General features: G+C 31.8%; 3 protein-coding genes across 4 annotated transcripts; all 3 read left to right on the top strand.

Moving 5' to 3' along the window:
• The first annotated feature begins 102 nt into the window (after positions 1 to 102).
• LOC123261678 (retinal dehydrogenase 1-like) lies at positions 103 to 2,676 on the top strand. Of its 2 annotated transcripts, XM_044723401.1 has the most exons (8): positions 103 to 384; positions 709 to 810; positions 876 to 1,346; positions 1,424 to 1,526; positions 1,612 to 1,910; positions 2,206 to 2,489; positions 2,560 to 2,623; positions 2,658 to 2,676. In XM_044723401.1, exons 1-7 carry the CDS (start codon positions 244 to 246, stop codon positions 2,615 to 2,617), a joined length of 1,458 nt encoding a protein of 485 aa, XP_044579336.1. In that variant the 5' UTR covers positions 103 to 243; the 3' UTR covers positions 2,618 to 2,623; positions 2,658 to 2,676. The 2 variants fall into 2 exon arrangements, with proteins under 2 accessions (XP_044579336.1, XP_044579335.1); XM_044723400.1 differs by having other exon boundaries at positions 2,560 to 2,663.
• A 314-nt stretch (positions 2,677 to 2,990) lies between these two features.
• Positions 2,991 to 9,903, top strand: LOC123261677 (retinal dehydrogenase 1-like). The gene is made up of 7 exons (XM_044723399.1): positions 2,991 to 3,232; positions 3,308 to 3,409; positions 7,736 to 8,206; positions 8,274 to 8,376; positions 8,895 to 9,193; positions 9,251 to 9,534; positions 9,819 to 9,903. Exons 1-7 carry the CDS (start codon positions 3,095 to 3,097, stop codon positions 9,883 to 9,885), a joined length of 1,464 nt encoding a protein of 487 aa, XP_044579334.1. The 5' UTR covers positions 2,991 to 3,094; the 3' UTR covers positions 9,886 to 9,903.
• A 643-nt stretch (positions 9,904 to 10,546) lies between these two features.
• LOC123261675 (aldehyde dehydrogenase family 1 member A3-like) lies at positions 10,547 to 14,584 on the top strand. The gene is made up of 6 exons (XM_044723396.1): positions 10,547 to 10,999; positions 11,299 to 11,400; positions 11,466 to 11,936; positions 12,013 to 12,115; positions 13,591 to 14,173; positions 14,236 to 14,584. The coding sequence occupies exons 1-6, from the start codon at positions 10,859 to 10,861 to the stop codon at positions 14,303 to 14,305; spliced, it is 1,470 nt and encodes a 489-aa protein (XP_044579331.1). The 5' UTR covers positions 10,547 to 10,858; the 3' UTR covers positions 14,306 to 14,584.
• The last annotated feature ends 2,612 nt before the right edge of the window (positions 14,585 to 17,196 follow it).

The following is a 17,196-nucleotide window of genomic DNA, read 5'->3' as shown; positions in this document are numbered from 1 at the left end:
AAGTGGGAATGATGAGCTGGAATGTTAAGGCGTAGTTAATTCAAGTACTTAGTATATAATGTAGTTATTGTTGTTATATTGAGTGAGCATAAAAGTCATAAAAGTTGATAGCGATAAGATTGATAGACATTTTTAAACATTGTTGTCTCTATAAGAGTTCTCGAGAAGAGACAGACTTCCTGAGTTCATTGAGTTGAGCGCAAGTTGTTTTATAAATTAAAAAAAAGAAATAAAAATTGAACAATGCTTGGTGCAAAGGTGTCAATAAAGTACACTAAATTATTCATAAATAATGAGTTTGTGGATTCGGTGAGTGGGAAGAAATTCGCGAGCATCAACCCGGTGGATGAGACGGTGGTCGCGGAAGTCGCGGAAGCACGAATGGTGATTAATTATTCAATTTTAAAATATTAGAAATATTTTAGGAATGGAATTTTATAGATACAGTGCTTATGTTACATTTTTGATAATTGATATTGAACAATAGTAATTATACACTGATAGAAAAATTAACTTGACCCAAGAGAAAAATTTTCAATCAATGAAGAAATTTTTTGTCTTGAATCGAGAAAAAAGTTTGAACCAAGTAAAATTAACTTAAATCAAGAAAAATTTTCTTGATCAAGAATTTTTCTCTTAAATTAAGTTAATTTTTTTAATCAGAGAATAAATATGAATTGAATATTTTATAATGAAGATTTCTTGCAGGCGGATATCGACAAAGCGGTAGCAGCGGCGAAGAAAGCGTTCGCTCGCGGATCTGAATGGCGGAGCCTCCAACCCGCGCAAAGATCCGCGCTTCTGAACAAGGTGAGGAACTGTTTTGATTTTCGTGGGTTTTTAGCAAATGGTTTAATTAACTTTGTTTATTTCAGCTCGCGGATTTGGTGGAGCGTCATGTCCAGGAAATCGCGAGTATCATGACGCTGGAGAACGGAAAGCCTTTTGCTCATGCAGTGGGTGAAACTCAAATGGCTGCGGACACTTTCCGGTACTACGCAGGGTGGTGCGACAAGATCCAAGGCCAAACTATTCCAACAGACGATGGAAGCTTGGTGATGACCAGGAAGGAGCCAGTGGGAGTCGCGGGGCAAATTACTCCCTGGAATTTTCCGGTTTTGCTCTATGCAATTAAATTGGGACCCGCTTTGGCTGCTGGGTGTCCAGTGGTTCTTAAACCAGCAGAACAGACTCCGCTATGTAATTTGTACCTCGCTGCGCTGACTAAAGAAGCTGGGTTTCCTCCAGGAGTTGTCAATGTTGTTCCTGGGTTTGGGCCCACTGCGGGAGCCGCTCTTGCTGAACATCCTGATGTCGCTAAAATTTCTTTCACTGGATCTGTTGAGGTGAGAAATTTTTGGCTTGAGTTTGGCAAGTTTACTTGCAGTTTGGGATTTTTTTTAAGTGTTTTAATTGTTTCCAGGTTGGGAAATTGATAATGAAGGCTTCGGGAAATAGTAATTTGAAGCGCGTGACTTTGGAACTTGGCGGGAAGAGTCCTTTGGTTATTTTTGATGATGTTAATGGTAAGTAATAAATTTGTAATTTATACTAGAATAATCATTGATAATTAGAGTTCAAATAATTGAAGCTATTTTGATATCTTTGTAGTGGATAAAGCGGCAAAAATAGCTCACGAAGCCATTTTCGCCAACTCCGGTCAAGTTTGTATCGCAGCATCCCGAACTTACGTACACTCAAAAATTTACAACGAGTTTGTTGAAAAATCCCGAGAATTGGCATTGAAAAGAAAAGTAGGAGATCCTTTTGATGCAGCTACAGAGCAAGGACCTCAAGTAGAAAAAGATATCTTCGACCGAGTTGTAACTTACATCGAAATTGGGAAGAAAGAAGGCGCTAGTTTAGTCACAGGTGGCGAGCGAATAGGAAACAAAGGATACTTCATTCAAGTATATGACATTTAAGCTAGAATTCACTTGATCATTTTTTTATTTTATTCAGCAAAAAACTTTTTCCAAAAAATTATTATTAAAAAATTGCATTTTTAATTTTTTGAAATTTCTACATGACAATTTTTTTTTTTCATTTTTTTTTCTGTAATTAATTTGTTAAAAAATTTTGTTCAATTATCAAAAATCTGCTAAATTAATTTTCACTCCAAGTAAATTTCTTCTCTCATATTAATTTTATTTTTTGTATAGTTGAGTTTTATTAAATTGAAAAAAAAAATTATTTAAATTACAGCCAACAATTTTTGCGAATGTGACTGATGACATGACAATCGCCAAAGACGAAATCTTCGGCCCAGTTCAGTCAATTCTCAAGTTCGACACTTTGGAAGAAGTTATTGAGCGCGCAAACAAAACTACTTACGGTCTTGCTGCTGGTGTTTTGACCAATGACATCACCAAAGCTGTCAAATTCGCTCAAGCCATTGAATCTGGAAGCGTCTGGGTTAATCATTACGCTGCTACTACTCTTCAAGCTCCTTTTGGAGGATATAAACAATCTGGAATTGGCCGTGAACTGTTAGTTATTTTTTTTTTTCCAATATAATCTTAATTTTTCACTCATAATTTTTTATTTATTATGTTTTAGTGGTCCAGAGGCTTTGGATAATTATTTGGAGACAAAAACTATTTCTATCAAGCTTTAAAATGTCTAATTCAAAATTTGGAATTAAACCAATATATCAATAAAATTATAAAATTTCAAATAAATTGTCTACAAAAATAAAATTTACTGCTCTACATATTGTAAATTTATTTACACTATAAATATTTTTTTATCTTTACTGCGTATTTTCAATAATTTATAAACTCAATAGTCATGTCATGAAATTTAGTCATCGATCTGTAAATAATCCGTCTCATGGAGAAATAAATAAATAAAAAACAACTCATCATTCTTATGTAATTATTTACGGAAACATTTACAATAAACTAGCAATTAAAAAAATTGTACGTTCTACTCACGAATTATGTAGCAGCTATCAACAATAGCTTCCTTAGTTTATATAAACCCAAACCTAAAGTTTAAAGCAAGCTATCAGTTTATCGTCTAAACTTGTATCAGTTTATTGAATTGCTCATTTCAGAAATTATATTTACAAGTTATTTACAGAATATAAAAAATGACGAGTAAAATTAAAATTAAATATACTCAATTGTTTATAAACAACGAATTTATTGACTCAGAAAGTGGGAAGAAATTCCCGGTGATAAATCCTGCTACTGAAGAAGAAATAGTACAAGTTTCCGAAGGACTCAAAGTTAGTAATTAATTTTTTTAATTTATTTAACGAGAATAATTTTGATAAAGTAAAATTTTCGATAATATTTTGCAGGAAGATATTGATAAGGCAGTGAAGGCCGCGAAGGAAGCATTCGCACGAGGATCTGAATGGAGAAACCTACAACCTACGCAAAGAGCCGGACTTTTGAACAAAGTAAGAATTTTTTTTTTAATTTAACTAGCAACCTAGTTACTGTGTGACTACCGTGACTTGTGAACTATAAATAAATAAAATTTTGTATTCGTAAATAATTATTTTTGTTAAATTGCACTGTTTTTTCGTAACTATTGATGGTTTAAAGATATAAGCTCATCCCGATGTTACATTAATCAAGAGGTTTCATTTAAGTACCCACATACATTTTAATATATTTTTCATATACTTATATATATAATGTAACAATACTTTTCCCCAAAATTTAACTAAATTCGACCGATGGCGGAGATATCGGCTGGGTAGGGTATTTTACGCTCGCCCTTTTAAATATATAATAAATTAACCCGGAAACCCCTTAGGCTGGGTTAGTGCACATTTGGACGCCAGGTAATTTTTATGAAAAATTACCAAAAATAATAACAATTCCAGGGGCCGCGCCGGACGATCAATCAACGATTCGAGTTAATGCGGATGAAAAGCGCAGGTTGCAGTACAATTAAAATAAAATTAGGGTAAAATACCGAGTAAGAAACAATAAGTAATTAAATCTATGTAATATTCCGAAAGATCCTGCTAAAATAAAGGACGGATGACAGGGAAGTAATCCGGGAAGTAACTTACATAAAATAAATCATTAATGAATCAGAAAATATTAACAAAAATAAATTATTTATTTATAAACGGTGTTACTTAAAACCAAATCTGCTTTCCAAATAACAGAATAAATCCTTTATGGAACAAATATAATAGATTTCAAACAATTAAACCAATATAAACGATAATTTTAGATATTAGCTTTTCAATATTATTTACAAACGTAATAATAATTAATGTAAGTGTAATGCTTTAATTAGTAATTGCTAGCCATTTCAGGGACTCACACGAGGCTTTCGGGATATGTACAAGTATTCCCTTAAAATAACCCTTACTCGCTACGGGATCGACCCGATAAATCGATAGTGAATTTAATTAAACAATGAAAGAACAAATTATTTAAGCCAGGAGACAGCGGTGTGCGGATATTAATCAATCTCAACTTGTGAGTACTCACCCAAAAGGAAACTCAACCCAAGGCACCAAATCTACACTCCTTACACTCTTAAAAATTTCTATAGTATTTTTACAAAAAATGTGTTGGAAGTTTTTACGCACCACAATATAGTAATTATAATACACAGTTTTGTAAATTTACTCCACTTTTTATTCCAACTCAATTTAGGAAAATTACGAAACAATTTTTGTAATTTACTAAACACCTATCGGCAATTTGTTTAACAATATGACAATACGAGATTGTAATTTTACAAAACAAATTCTATTAAAAATTTTTTGTAAGTTTATATATTCATATATATATAGGTAGTTGATAGTTGAAATAGTAAAAAAGAATAATTTGATTTGATATTTGATGTGAATTTATTTTTATAAAGTGCTAATTATATTTTCCGAAATTTAGCACTTCATACAGACCTTAATTTTCTATTCATTAAATATAAAGTGAAAAACGCATTTGCCCTAACTAAGAATCGAACGTGAGTCACGCACTTCCCAGACCGATACCTAACCCCCTACGCCGTACGACCGATCGGTGGTTCAATATCTCATCATTCTTATAAGCTAATCCTACGGGGTAATGGAGCATAACGACTTATTTTTACATCATTTGCGTTATTTGATGCTGTTTATTGATGGAAAATAACTAACTTTTACATTATTTATAATCATTAAATATTATAAAAATTAGAGTCTAACATATACTCGTTCAAATATATCGATTCCGAAATGATCATTCGAAAGTAATATTAAAATTTATAAAAGATAAACGATGCTTCGAATTTCTTATTAGTAATAAGTTATTACAAATAAACAACTATAGACTGAAGATTAGTAAAAATGAATATGAAGGACATTGTTGTTTTTTGATACATCAGTCTACATCAACAAGTAGACGATATTTTAGTTCAAATTTATAATCGTATTGAACTTCGGCTTTATAATTAAAAAAAAATTTAATAAATAAAATTAAAAAATATTTTCAAAAACATAAGAAAATGACTTATAACAAAATCCCAACTTGGAGTATTTGAAACTAATTTTTCCCATTAGTTTTATATAAAACATATCTCAAAAGTTATACTGTATAGTGATAGAGAAATATATTCAATAATTATGATTTAAATTAAGAGTGAAAATTAAACACTGAAGATTTCGAACGTGATTATTCTCACCTAAGAAAAAAATAAGTATCTCAAATAATTGATTGTCTAGTGAATATATTGTTTATGAACATTAAAGTTGACCATAAATAATCAATGGAAACTTTTATTTTTTCATTTTTTATATTTTTTATTTTTTGAATTATGGAGAACTATTTAATTATGTTATACAAAATTGCTATAACAAAAAGAATATGGTAAATGAAATTACAAACAATGTTTGCAAATATAAGGCGTTTTCATAGTAATTTAGCAAAAAGTTTTGTAAAATTACCACACACATTATAAACAATAATAATTGTGGGTGAAATTAAAATTCACGATTTAATTTCACAATTAAAATTTGAATATTACAAAGAAAGTTACTAAATTTTTAAAGACTCCATTGTAATTTCTATTACAACTTTGTTTTGTGATTTTACAAAAATTTCTAGTAAACCAAATTACAAACAATGTTTGTAAATCTCAAAGATTTGTATTGAAATTCGACAAACAGTTTCGTAAAATTACAATACAATTAGGATTTTTACATGAAAATCGTAAAATTACAATACATCTTACTAAGTTTCCTGACATCTTTTGAAAAATTACCAAAATTGTTTCATAACTTCGCAGTAGTAAACATCGATTTGTAATTTTACCCAACATTTGTTTTGTAAAATGATTGTAATTTTACAAATATTTTTAACAGTGTACAATAGCAGAGGTCCCGCGTGTGTACCTCACACCAAGCGGGCCACCGCGTGTCTGCTCTATTTTTGTCACCGTAAACCGTTCGAGGCCTCATGTTTGACAACAATGGCCTCTCTAGCCATTTTCCCTAATTCAATAAACTCTTTGCTCGCAATCGATATTGTAGGGCCTCACCCGTGCGAGTAAAGGCTATGATTTATCACTCATAGTAAAATTAGGTACTATATGACAATGATTTACGGCAATGCATACAAATAATAATAATAATAATAATAATAATAATAAATTATAAATAATTCATTATAAATGTCTGAAATAAAGATAGAATTAATTCTTAAATTAATAACAATAATATTAGAAATTTCAAATATAAATAATACTAATAGTAATAAATTCAATAAATAAATTAATAAATAAATATAAAATAATAAATTCAGAGACACACCGAGTGTGGATCTGTTGCCAATTTAGGCGCAGGGAGGAACGCACACAGGGAATAAAAACCCTGTGACAATAATATATATATAAATATCTAAAATATGTGAAAAATTGATGTGGGTACTCAAATGAAAGGTATCGATGAGTGTAATGTCGGGGTGAACTCGTATCTTCAAAAATGTCAATAGTTCACAAGATACAAGGTCATTTCTTAATTATGTATCTACACAGAAAAAGAGGTTCACTTGAGTCAGGAAAATATTTTTCTTCCTAATTATTTTCTTGAGCGAAAAGAAATTTTTTTTTGACACAAGAAATTTCACTTATTCCAACAAAATTAATTCTCTTGCTTTAAGAAATACGTATCTCGATCCAATAAAATTTATTTAAGTCAAGAAAATACCTAGTTTTGAGAAAATTCAGCCTCTTGCTCCAAAAAATTTAGTTCTTGATAGAAGTAAATTTTCATTAATATTTTTATTGATAAACATGTCAAGTGGGAAGATCAAATAATATTGAATCTTTTTTTTTCATTCAATATGTATAATTGCACGCTAAAATAATATAAAATGGGTATCAAATATTCAAGAGAAAAATTTTCTCAAGGTGAGAAAATTTTTTCTCAGCTGAAGTAGGTGGCGCTGCTTCCCTAAAGTATCTCAAAATTTTGATCAAATAATATAAAAATTTATTGTATCAAGTATTTATAATAATTTGAATTAAGAAAAAAAGACTTCCACCAAGAATAGAATTTCAAAAAAAATTTTTACCCCGGCCAACACAACTTCGGTCTTCCTTCAGGCATCCGAAAATTTTCTTGAGCCAAGAATTTTGTTCTCTTGTTAAAAAATTTTTTTTTCTGTGTCTTTTGAATGCAGCCTAAATAAAATTGTTTTCATTTTCTTAATAACATGGATTAATTAATAATTAATGATTGAAAAATGATATTTTATCTGCAATAAATAATTTATTCCAGCTCGCCGATTTGATGGAACGTGACGCGCAGCAGATAGGTCACATCCAGACTCTGGAAAACGGAAAACCTTTCGCGCATTCCGCTGGTGAAACTCACATGGCCGCGGGAGTTCTCCGCTACTACGCAGGGTGGTGTGACAAGATCCACGGACAGACAATTCCAACGGACGATGGAAGCTTGGTGATGACCAGGAAGGAGCCAATGGGAGTCGCGGGGCAAATTACTCCCTGGAATTATCCAGTTATGCTTTTTGCATTAAAACTAGGACCCGCTTTGGCTACAGGCTGCACTTTGGTTCTTAAACCAGCGGAACAGACTCCGCTGTGTAATTTGTACATCGCTGCGCTGACTAAAGAAGCTGGGTTTCCTGCAGGAGTTGTCAATGTTGTTCCTGGGTTTGGTCCCACCGCCGGAGCCGCTCTTGCTGAACATCCTGATGTCGCAAAAGTTGCCTTCACTGGATCTGTTGCGGTAAAAATTTTTTACTTAAAAAATTGTTGGATATTTAATTATTAATTATTTTTTTTTTACTAATCAGGTTGGAAAGTCAATTATGAAAGCTTCAGGTAGCAGCAATTTAAAGCGAGTGACTTTAGAACTCGGTGGGAAAAGTCCTTTGATTATTTTTGATGACGTAGATGGTAAATTAAAATTTTCAACTCATCAATTTTAAAGTCATTAATTAAAAATAATTTTTATTAATGATACTGAAATTAGCAGACATCTGACAATTATTTCTATTTTTATTACAAATCAATAAAAAAAAATTTTCAATTTTCTTAGCGGGAAGTTAAAAAATTATTTCTAAAAAATTTACAATAAATTTTGTTTTAATTTTAAATGTAAAATTTCTTAATTAAAATTTTTTCATTATAATTTAATTGATATTAATTCAAAAAATTGACAAATGTTCATTAATTTCAGTATATTTTTTTTTAAATATTAAAACCAGCATACATCTGACAAGTTTTTATATTTTTATTACAAAATAATTATAAAAGAAAAATAATTTTTAAAAATTTGCACTAAAATTTGTTTTTTATTTTTAAATATAGAATTTTTTAATTAAAAATTTTGTTTTATAATTTAATTGATATAAAAATCCAAAAAATTGACCGATTTCTGTTAGTTTAAGTCTTTTTTTTTTTTTTTTATTCAGTTGACGAAGCAGTAAAATTAGCTCACGACGCGATTTTCAACTTTTCCGGTCAAATTTGCATCGCTGCGGCTAGAACTTATGTTCATTCCAAAATTTACGACGAATTTGTCGAAAAATCAAAAAAATTGGCGGTAAAGCGCATTCTTGGCGACCCATTTGACCCCAAAACTGAACAAGGGCCTCAAGTTGAGAAGGATATGTTTGAAAAAGTTATGGGATATATCAAAACTGGGGACGTTGAAGGCGCGACTTTGGTTGCTGGAGGAAAACGTCATGGAAATTGCGGATATTTTATTCAAGTAATTTTTTAATGTTTATTATTAATGTAATTTATAATTAATTTATTTATTTAACAGCCAACAATTTTCGCGGATGTGACTGATGAAATGACGATCGCAAAAGAAGAAATCTTCGGGCCCGTCCAAGCGATTCTCAAGTTCGACAAAATAGAGGACGTGATAGAGCGCGCGAATAAAACAACTTACGGACTGGGAGCCGGTGTTTTAACCAAAGACATCAACAAAGCGCTTAAATTTGCCCAGGAAATAGAATCGGGAACCGTCTGGGTTAATCAATATGCCTCTTTGATGCCGCAAACTCCTTTCGGAGGATTTAAACAGTCGGGAATTGGTCGGGAACTGTAAGTCTATCTAATAATAATCTATTTACAAATTAATGAATAATACTAAAATGAGCCGACATTTTTTATTCTGCTTCATTTATTAAATTAGAGCTAAAAAATATTTTTTTTAAATTGCACTTACAGTTTTTCAAATTTTATTTTTTTGTAATAATTTTCTTCAATAAATAATATTATAAAAATTTTTAAGTGTCAGCTAACTTAATTTTCGTAATTAATGAATAATTCATAAACTCATTAATTAATCTATGAAGCTATGAATAATTTATTGATTCTATTTTCAGTGGCGCAGAGTCCTTGGATTACTATTTGGAAACTAAGACTATTTCAATTAAACTCGCATCTGTTTAATAAATATTCTTGGAAATTCAATATTTATTCGGTTATTCAAATTTTTGAAGTTAGAAAGGAAAAGTTGTTTTTTTCTCTTGGTAGTAAATTAAAGTTTTTATTATTTTTGAATCTATTTTATAAAAATTATTAAATTATTAAAAATAAAAAATGTAATAATATTTAATTAATAAATTGTTATATTGCAATTTTGAATTTATAAAAAAGTCAGATAAAAAATTACATTAAAATTAGCAACTAATTGATCATTTTTCAATTTTATTTAAAAAAAAAAATTCGTTCCAAAAAATTATTGTTAGAAAAATTGCATTTTTTGTTTTTTTGAATTTCTACATGGCAATTTTTTTTTACTATAATTTATTTGTAATTTTTATGAAAGCTAAATTATTATCAAAATATTTTAATAAAAAAATTGTACATTTAGAAATTAGAAAAAAATTACAAGTGCAAATTTTTAAAAATATTATATTTTTTATTTAATTTGTAAGCTTTAAAATAAATACTTGCATTGATTGAAATGGTAAACTTTGAAAAGTTTATCCCTGGAATTTATAAACACATTAACATAATGTTTGTTAAGTAAATGAACTGATAAAATATAGGCAAGATTAAGGTGATTCATTGAGTAGCAACTAAAAGTGGGGATGAAAAAAAAAATAATCAATGGAAACACAATTGGTGACAATTAGCTGCAGGCGATCGTTGATAACACGTGACGTCAATGATGAAGGTTGTGATTGTGGATAGAAAAACAGTTAATGTAAGTACAGAGGGGATTAGACGCAGCTGTTTGTTCGGAATCCAGTCACGTTACTTGAAACTTGCATTTGCTCACTCTATAGACGGTGGAAATGCCTATATATAGAAGAATGTATGAATGTGAATGTTGGAGATGTCTGTGTGCGTCAGCGCTTAGGATGGAAGGAAAATAAAACAGATGCAGTAGAGCTGATCGAAGTTTGGTGGAGTAAGCATGGCGAGTCCCAACGTGGAAATAAAGTACACTAAATTGTTTATAAATAATGAGTTTGTGGATTCGTTGAGTGGGAAGAAATTCGCGAGCATCAACCCGGTGGATGAGACGGTGGTCGCGGAAGTCGCGGAAGGAGACAAGGTGATTAATTATTCAATTTTAAAAGACTAGAAATATTTTAGGAATTGAATTTTACTGATACAATGCTTATGTTACATTTTTAATAATTAATATTAAACAATAGTAATTATACACTGATAGAAAAATTAACTTGATTCAAGAGAAAAATTTTCAATCAATGAAGAAATTTTTAACAAAGTAAAATTGACTTAAATCAAGAAAAATTTTTTGGACCGAGAATTTTTCTCTTAAATAAAGTTAATATTTTTAATCAGAGAATTAATATGAATTGGATATTTTATAATGAAGATTTTTTGCAGGCGGATGTTGACAAAGCGGTAGCAGCGGCGAAGAAAGCGTTCGCTCGCGGATCTGAATGGCGGAGCCTTCAACCCGCGCAAAGATCCGCGCTTCTGAACAAGGTGAGGAACTGTTTTAATTTTCGTGGATTTTTAGCAAGTGATTTAATTAACTTTGTTCAATCCAGCTCGCGGATTTGGTGGAGCGTCATGTCAAGGAAATCGCGAGTATCATGACGCTGGAGAACGGAAAGCCTTTTACTCATGCAATGATTGAAACTTATGGCGCTGCGGGAGTTCTTCGGTACTACGCGGGATGGTGTGACAAGATCCACGGCCAAACAATTCCAACAGACGATGGAAGCTTGGTGATGACCAGGAAGGAGCCAGTGGGAGTCTCGGGGCAAATTACGCCTTGGAATTATCCGATTATTCTACTTGCATTCAAATGGGGACCTGCTTTGGCTGCGGGTTGTACGATCGTTCTTAAACCAGCAGAACAGACTCCGCTGTGTAATTTGTACATCGCTGCGCTGACTAAAGAAGCTGGGTTTCCTCCAGGAGTTGTCAATGTTATTCCTGGGTTTGGTCCCACCGCGGGAGCTGCTCTTGCTGAACATCCTGATGTCGCAAAAATTGCCTTCACTGGATCTGTTGAAGTGAGAATTTTTTGGCTTGAGATTGGAAAGTTTACTTGCAGTTTGGGATTTTTTTAAGTGTTTTGATTGTTTCCAGGTTGGGAAATTGATAATGAAGGCTTCGGGAAATAGTAATTTGAAGCGCGTGACTTTGGAACTTGGCGGGAAGAGTCCTTTGGTTATTTTTGATGATGTTAATAGTGAGTAATAAATTTGTAGGCTGTGTTACAGGTCTACTCATAAAATCTCTACTCACAGCCATTACCGACATCTGCACTCAATTACATTTTTATTCAAAATCATCTTCATTCAGTCAGTCACAACTTTATTCATTTAAATCTTTACTCTGATTCAACTTTATTCAATATTATTTGCCTTCAGGTAGAACTTTAATCAGTTACAACCTTACTCAAATTCAACAGTAATTAATTACAACTTTGCTCAGTTTCAATTGTATTCATTTTCAAGTCTATTTACTGAATTTTTAACTCAGTTATATCTCTATTCACAAAGAATCTATTCACTTACATTTGTAATCATTTACAACTGTATTCACGTTCGTCTCTACTCACAAATTTATGGTTAATTGATAATGTAAAAATTCGTGAGTAGAGATGAACCTGAGTACAGTTGTAAATGATTGCAAATGTAAGTAAATAGATTCTTTGTAAATAGAGATGTGACTGAGTTAAAAATTCAGTGAATAGACTTGAAAATGAATACAATTGAAACTGAGCAAAGTTGTAATTGACTACTGTTGAATTTGAGTAAAGTTGTAACTGATTAAAGTTCTACCTGAAGGCAAATAATATTGAATAAAGTTGAATCAGAGTAAAGATTTAAATGAATAAAGTTGTGACTGACTGAATGAAGATGATTTTGAATAAAAATATAATTGAGTGCAGATGTCGTTGATGGCTGTGAGTAGAGAATTTATGAGTAGACCTGTAACACAGCCAATTTGTAATCTATATTATTAAGAGAATAAGATAAATTTTGTGTTCAGGATATTCATAAGATAAAATCGGTTTTTTTAGTGAAATTTAGTGTCATTACAAAAGTATTGACTTTGATTTGTTCCTTTTCAAGGTTTCATATCATTCTCACCGATATTAAATTTATATGATAAATATTTAGGCTGCATTCGAAAATACTCTATTTCTCGATACATAATTCAGAAATTACCTTGTATCTTGTGAAATATTGACATTTTCAAAGCTATAAACTCATCCCGATGTTACACTCATCGAGACCTTTCATTTGAGTACCCACATCAATTTTTCATATATTTTATATATATTATATATATGTATATATGAAAAATGTATCAAAATGCATGTGGGTACTCAAATGAAAGCTCTTGATAAGTGTAATATCGGGATGAGCTTATATTTCTAAAAATGTCAATAATTAAGAAAGTACAAGGCATTTTAACAAATATCTTTTGAACTATTGACAATTTTAAAAGTATAAGCTCACCCCCACTTCACACTCATCGAGACCTTTCATTTGAGTACCCACATCAATTTTTCATACATCTATATTTATATTATAAATATGTATTTATGAAAAATATATCAGAATGCATGTGGGTACTCAAAATTTGTAATTTATACTTGAATAATCATTGATAATTAGAGTTCAAATAATTGAAGTTGTTTTGATATCTTTGTAGTGGACGAAGCGGTAAAAAAAGCCCACGAAGCAATCTTCAAAAACAGTGGCCAAATTTGTTTCGCTGCATCCCGAACTTATGTTCACTCAAAAATCTACGATGAATTTGTTGAAAAATCCAAAGACTTGGCATTGAAAAGAAAAGTAGGGAATCCCTTTGATCCGGCTACAGAGCAAGGACCTCAAGTAGAAAAAGAAATATTTGACCGAGCGCTCAGGTTTATTGAAATAGGAAAAAAAGAAGGTGCGAAATTGGTCACCGGCGGCGAGCGCGTAGGAAATAAAGGATTCTTTATTCAACCGACGATTTTCGCGGATGTGACTGATGAAATGACGATCGCCAGAGAAGAAATCTTCGGTCCCGTTCAGTCGATTCTCAAATTTGAGAGCCTGGAAGACGTTATCAAACGCGCGAATGACACGAATTATGGTCTTGGGGCCGGTGTTTTAACCAATGACATCAACAAGGCTATCAAGTTTGCTCAAGCCGTAGACTCTGGTAATGTTTGGGTCAATCACTATGGCGCTATTACTCCTTCAGCTCCTTTTGGAGGCTACAAACAGTCCGGAATTGGTCGAGAATTGTAAGATTACATTATTTTTCATTCTTTTTCTTGTTTATTATAATAAAAAATTTATTTTTTAGAGGCGCAGAAGGCTTGGACAATTACTTAGAAACTAAAACAATTTCAATAAAACTTTCCAGCGAATATTAAGATAGTACTACCGGTTTTAGAATTGACGTTCAGAATTTAATGGAATTTGGCATATTGGTACTTTTCTTCTATCTATACTAATAAATGGAGAGCCGGTTTTTTTGTCCGCCCGGGAAAAAATGATCAGGCCTGATCAGACATGAAAAATGACCATGCCTGATCAGGCATGAACTGACCTGATCAGGTCTGAAAGCCTATGGTTACTTTTAATTAATTATTTTGCTTAATTTTATGGATATAGTACTTGATGGAGTCATACGCAATTCTCTATAATGAATTTGTAACGCGGGTGGTTAGCCTGGTCCAATTGGTCACCCCTTTCCTCTTTTGAAAAGGGGGCCACTGGGATTTTATACACGGTGTCCCAGAAACCGGGGTAGCATGAGAAGGGAAAGATCGGGTCGTGAGAAGCTTGAGAGAGAGGGCTGTAAATTAATGCTGAGAAACAATTATTAACAATAACAAAATTATAATTATTTATTCCAATTAAACAATTTTCTTAGTGATGAGCAAAACAAGACCAAGACCAAGACCAAGACAGTCTTGCTATCGGTCTTGGTCTTGTTTGTCCAGTCTTGGTCTTGGTCTTGCTCAAATATTTGTAGTCTTGGTCTTGGTCTCGGTCTTGCATATTCAGTCTTGGTCTTGGTCTCGGTCTTGCATACTCAGTCTTGGTCTTGGTCTCGGTCTTGCATATTCAGTCTTGGTCTTGGGCTTGCTCAAATAGTCTGCTATTAATTACTTACTTCGTTTTGGAAATTCGTCGTCTTCTTATGGGTATAAATTATAAATGATCAACAATAACTATCTATAATTAATTAAGCTTTATTTTACACTAATCAAAAAATTTTACTTTATTCTATTAGTTTTGATGCATACTTATATATTATTATAATATAATATACATTACTTATACGCATATATTTATTATTTTTTATTTGATGACCAAGAATTAATGCACAATAGCCATCGAGCTGACTCGTTATTCAATCTATTGCGATGCTTTCGTATCACAAGAGATGCTTTCGAAAACAACCTCTCCGCTGGGACTGATGTAGCCGAAATTGACAAAAAATCTCGAGCCATTTTTGCCAAAATGGGATATTGAAGCTCATGACGTTTCCACCAAATCAGTATATCTTCGTTGCTCAAAGCTCTAGGCTGACTAAAGTACTGTTCTAACTCTTTTCTCGAGAGTTGAGAAGCTGACGAAGAAGATGGAGCTGCATATAATTTATTGAAATCTATAGCGTCTTCATCTTCCTCACACTCTTCACTTATGTCCATTGATGGTTCTCCTACTGGCTCTTGAAATCGATATTCTTCAAACAACTTTTCAAACCGTTTTTGGCTTTCACTTTTAATCTCCGATCCCCAAGGTGTTAAATCGAATGTTTCGACTTTATGTCTAGGATCTAAAATTAGCGTTGTACAATAAACCCAATTAGTTTTTTTGTAATGCTTGAGCATTTTATCTCTTGCAGCTTGAAAACCCAGGATGAGCTGCTCATCTATTGCAGTGCGTTTATGTTTAGAATCTAATTGATTTGTCAAATATTCTATTCTATCGAGAAGTAGATTGAATGAAACTATAACAAAGGGAAGCGTTACGTACTTATCGCCACCAAGTCGAGTCGTCAAATTTTTGAAATTAATTAGAAATTTATGAATTTTTTCCAAGACTGTCCATTCTTCTTCCCAAATTTTGAAATAGTTCAATTCAAGCACACAATTACATAATGTGATAATACCTTGCTTTAATTTTAAAGCTACCCCAATCATGTCATGTGTTGAGTTCCATCTCGTTGGGCAGTCTAAAATTGGGTTCAAATTAGTCGTTAGACTAACTGTTTCACATGCGGAATGAAATGTTTCTTTAATTTTCTCGCTTCTTCTAATTTTATGAAAAATGGAGCGTATTTTCGTAATTGATGTACTCAAATCTTCATTGTCGTGATTGCCATCTCTTCTATACTCAATTTGAATGTTCATTTCTTCATCACTAGCTCTTTCTTCGTCACTATCACTTTCTTCTTCACTATAGTCGTCAGAGTTATTAAAATTTTCTTCGTCACTATTATTTCCATTTTCATTACAAGTGTTTAGTGACAGGGTTTTCATCAAGTCCTGCACACCTAAATTCAAAACATGCGCCATACAGCGAAAGTGTTGGTTTTCTGCATCGAAATTAGGAAGTAAATTTTGCAACTCTATCATAAATTTTGTATTTGCAGAAGCATTATCAACGGTTATGCCTTGGATTTTACCTTCTAATTCGAATTCTTTTATACATTTATAGAATACTTGGGCGATATCTTGATCAGTATGCTTTCCGTGGGATGCAACGAAATCGAGTACCATTGATTGGTAATTCCAGTCATTATCAATAAAATGAATTGTTATACCATAAAACGATCGGTTGGCTATCGATGTCCAACCATCAATGGTAAATGATATTTTTGATGTACATTTTTTTAATTGACTTTTTATACACGTTCGAAGCTCGTCAAACCGTTTTTGTACTTCTCGGCGAATAGTGAATCTGCTTGGAAATTGCAGGTTGGGATTTATCAATTGGAAATAGTCTTGAGTATCTTTGTCTTCAAAAAATGAAAAAGGAAGATATTTTTTTGAGATCCAATCCACTGTTGTGGTTATAAAACTTTTATTTTTATAAGAGACCTGAAATTAAAAAAAAATTCTCAATAATTAGCTTTGAAATAAGCTTATTTACATGATTTTTCGAGTAATTACTAATTCAATTAAAGCAACACAATAAATTTTAATTCGGCTCTCAAAATCTAAATTTTATGTCAAATATTCCGTCAGTTCTGCGTAAAGCACTTTTTAAAAAAATGATTGCTATATAGGTATACCCGTAAATATATAAA

Source organism: Cotesia glomerata, linkage group LG3, assembly GCF_020080835.1.
Source record: "Cotesia glomerata isolate CgM1 linkage group LG3, MPM_Cglom_v2.3, whole genome shotgun sequence".
Classification (NCBI taxonomy): domain Eukaryota; kingdom Metazoa; phylum Arthropoda; class Insecta; order Hymenoptera; family Braconidae; genus Cotesia; species Cotesia glomerata.
Note: the sequence above shows the minus strand (reverse complement) of the source record. Positions and strands in the feature narration are given on the sequence as shown.

Coding starts and splice junctions, on each gene's coding strand:
- LOC123261675 (XM_044723396.1), top strand. CDS start 10,859: ATGGCGAGTCCCAACGTGGAAATAAAGTACACTAAATTGTTTATAAAT. Junction 11,937..12,012: donor CCTTCACTGGATCTGTTGAA/GTGAGAATTTTT, acceptor GATTGTTTCCAG/GTTGGGAAATTGATAATGAA. Junction 14,174..14,235: donor TCCGGAATTGGTCGAGAATT/GTAAGATTACAT, acceptor TTTATTTTTTAG/AGGCGCAGAAGGCTTGGACA.
- LOC123261677 (XM_044723399.1), top strand. CDS start 3,095: ATGACGAGTAAAATTAAAATTAAATATACTCAATTGTTTATAAACAAC. Junction 3,410..7,735: donor GAGCCGGACTTTTGAACAAA/GTAAGAATTTTT, acceptor AATTTATTCCAG/CTCGCCGATTTGATGGAACG. Junction 9,535..9,818: donor TCGGGAATTGGTCGGGAACT/GTAAGTCTATCT, acceptor TTCTATTTTCAG/TGGCGCAGAGTCCTTGGATT.
- LOC123261678 (XM_044723401.1), top strand. CDS start 244: ATGCTTGGTGCAAAGGTGTCAATAAAGTACACTAAATTATTCATAAAT. Junction 385..708: donor AAGTCGCGGAAGCACGAATG/GTGATTAATTAT, acceptor GATTTCTTGCAG/GCGGATATCGACAAAGCGGT. Junction 1,527..1,611: donor TATTTTTGATGATGTTAATG/GTAAGTAATAAA, acceptor ATATCTTTGTAG/TGGATAAAGCGGCAAAAATA.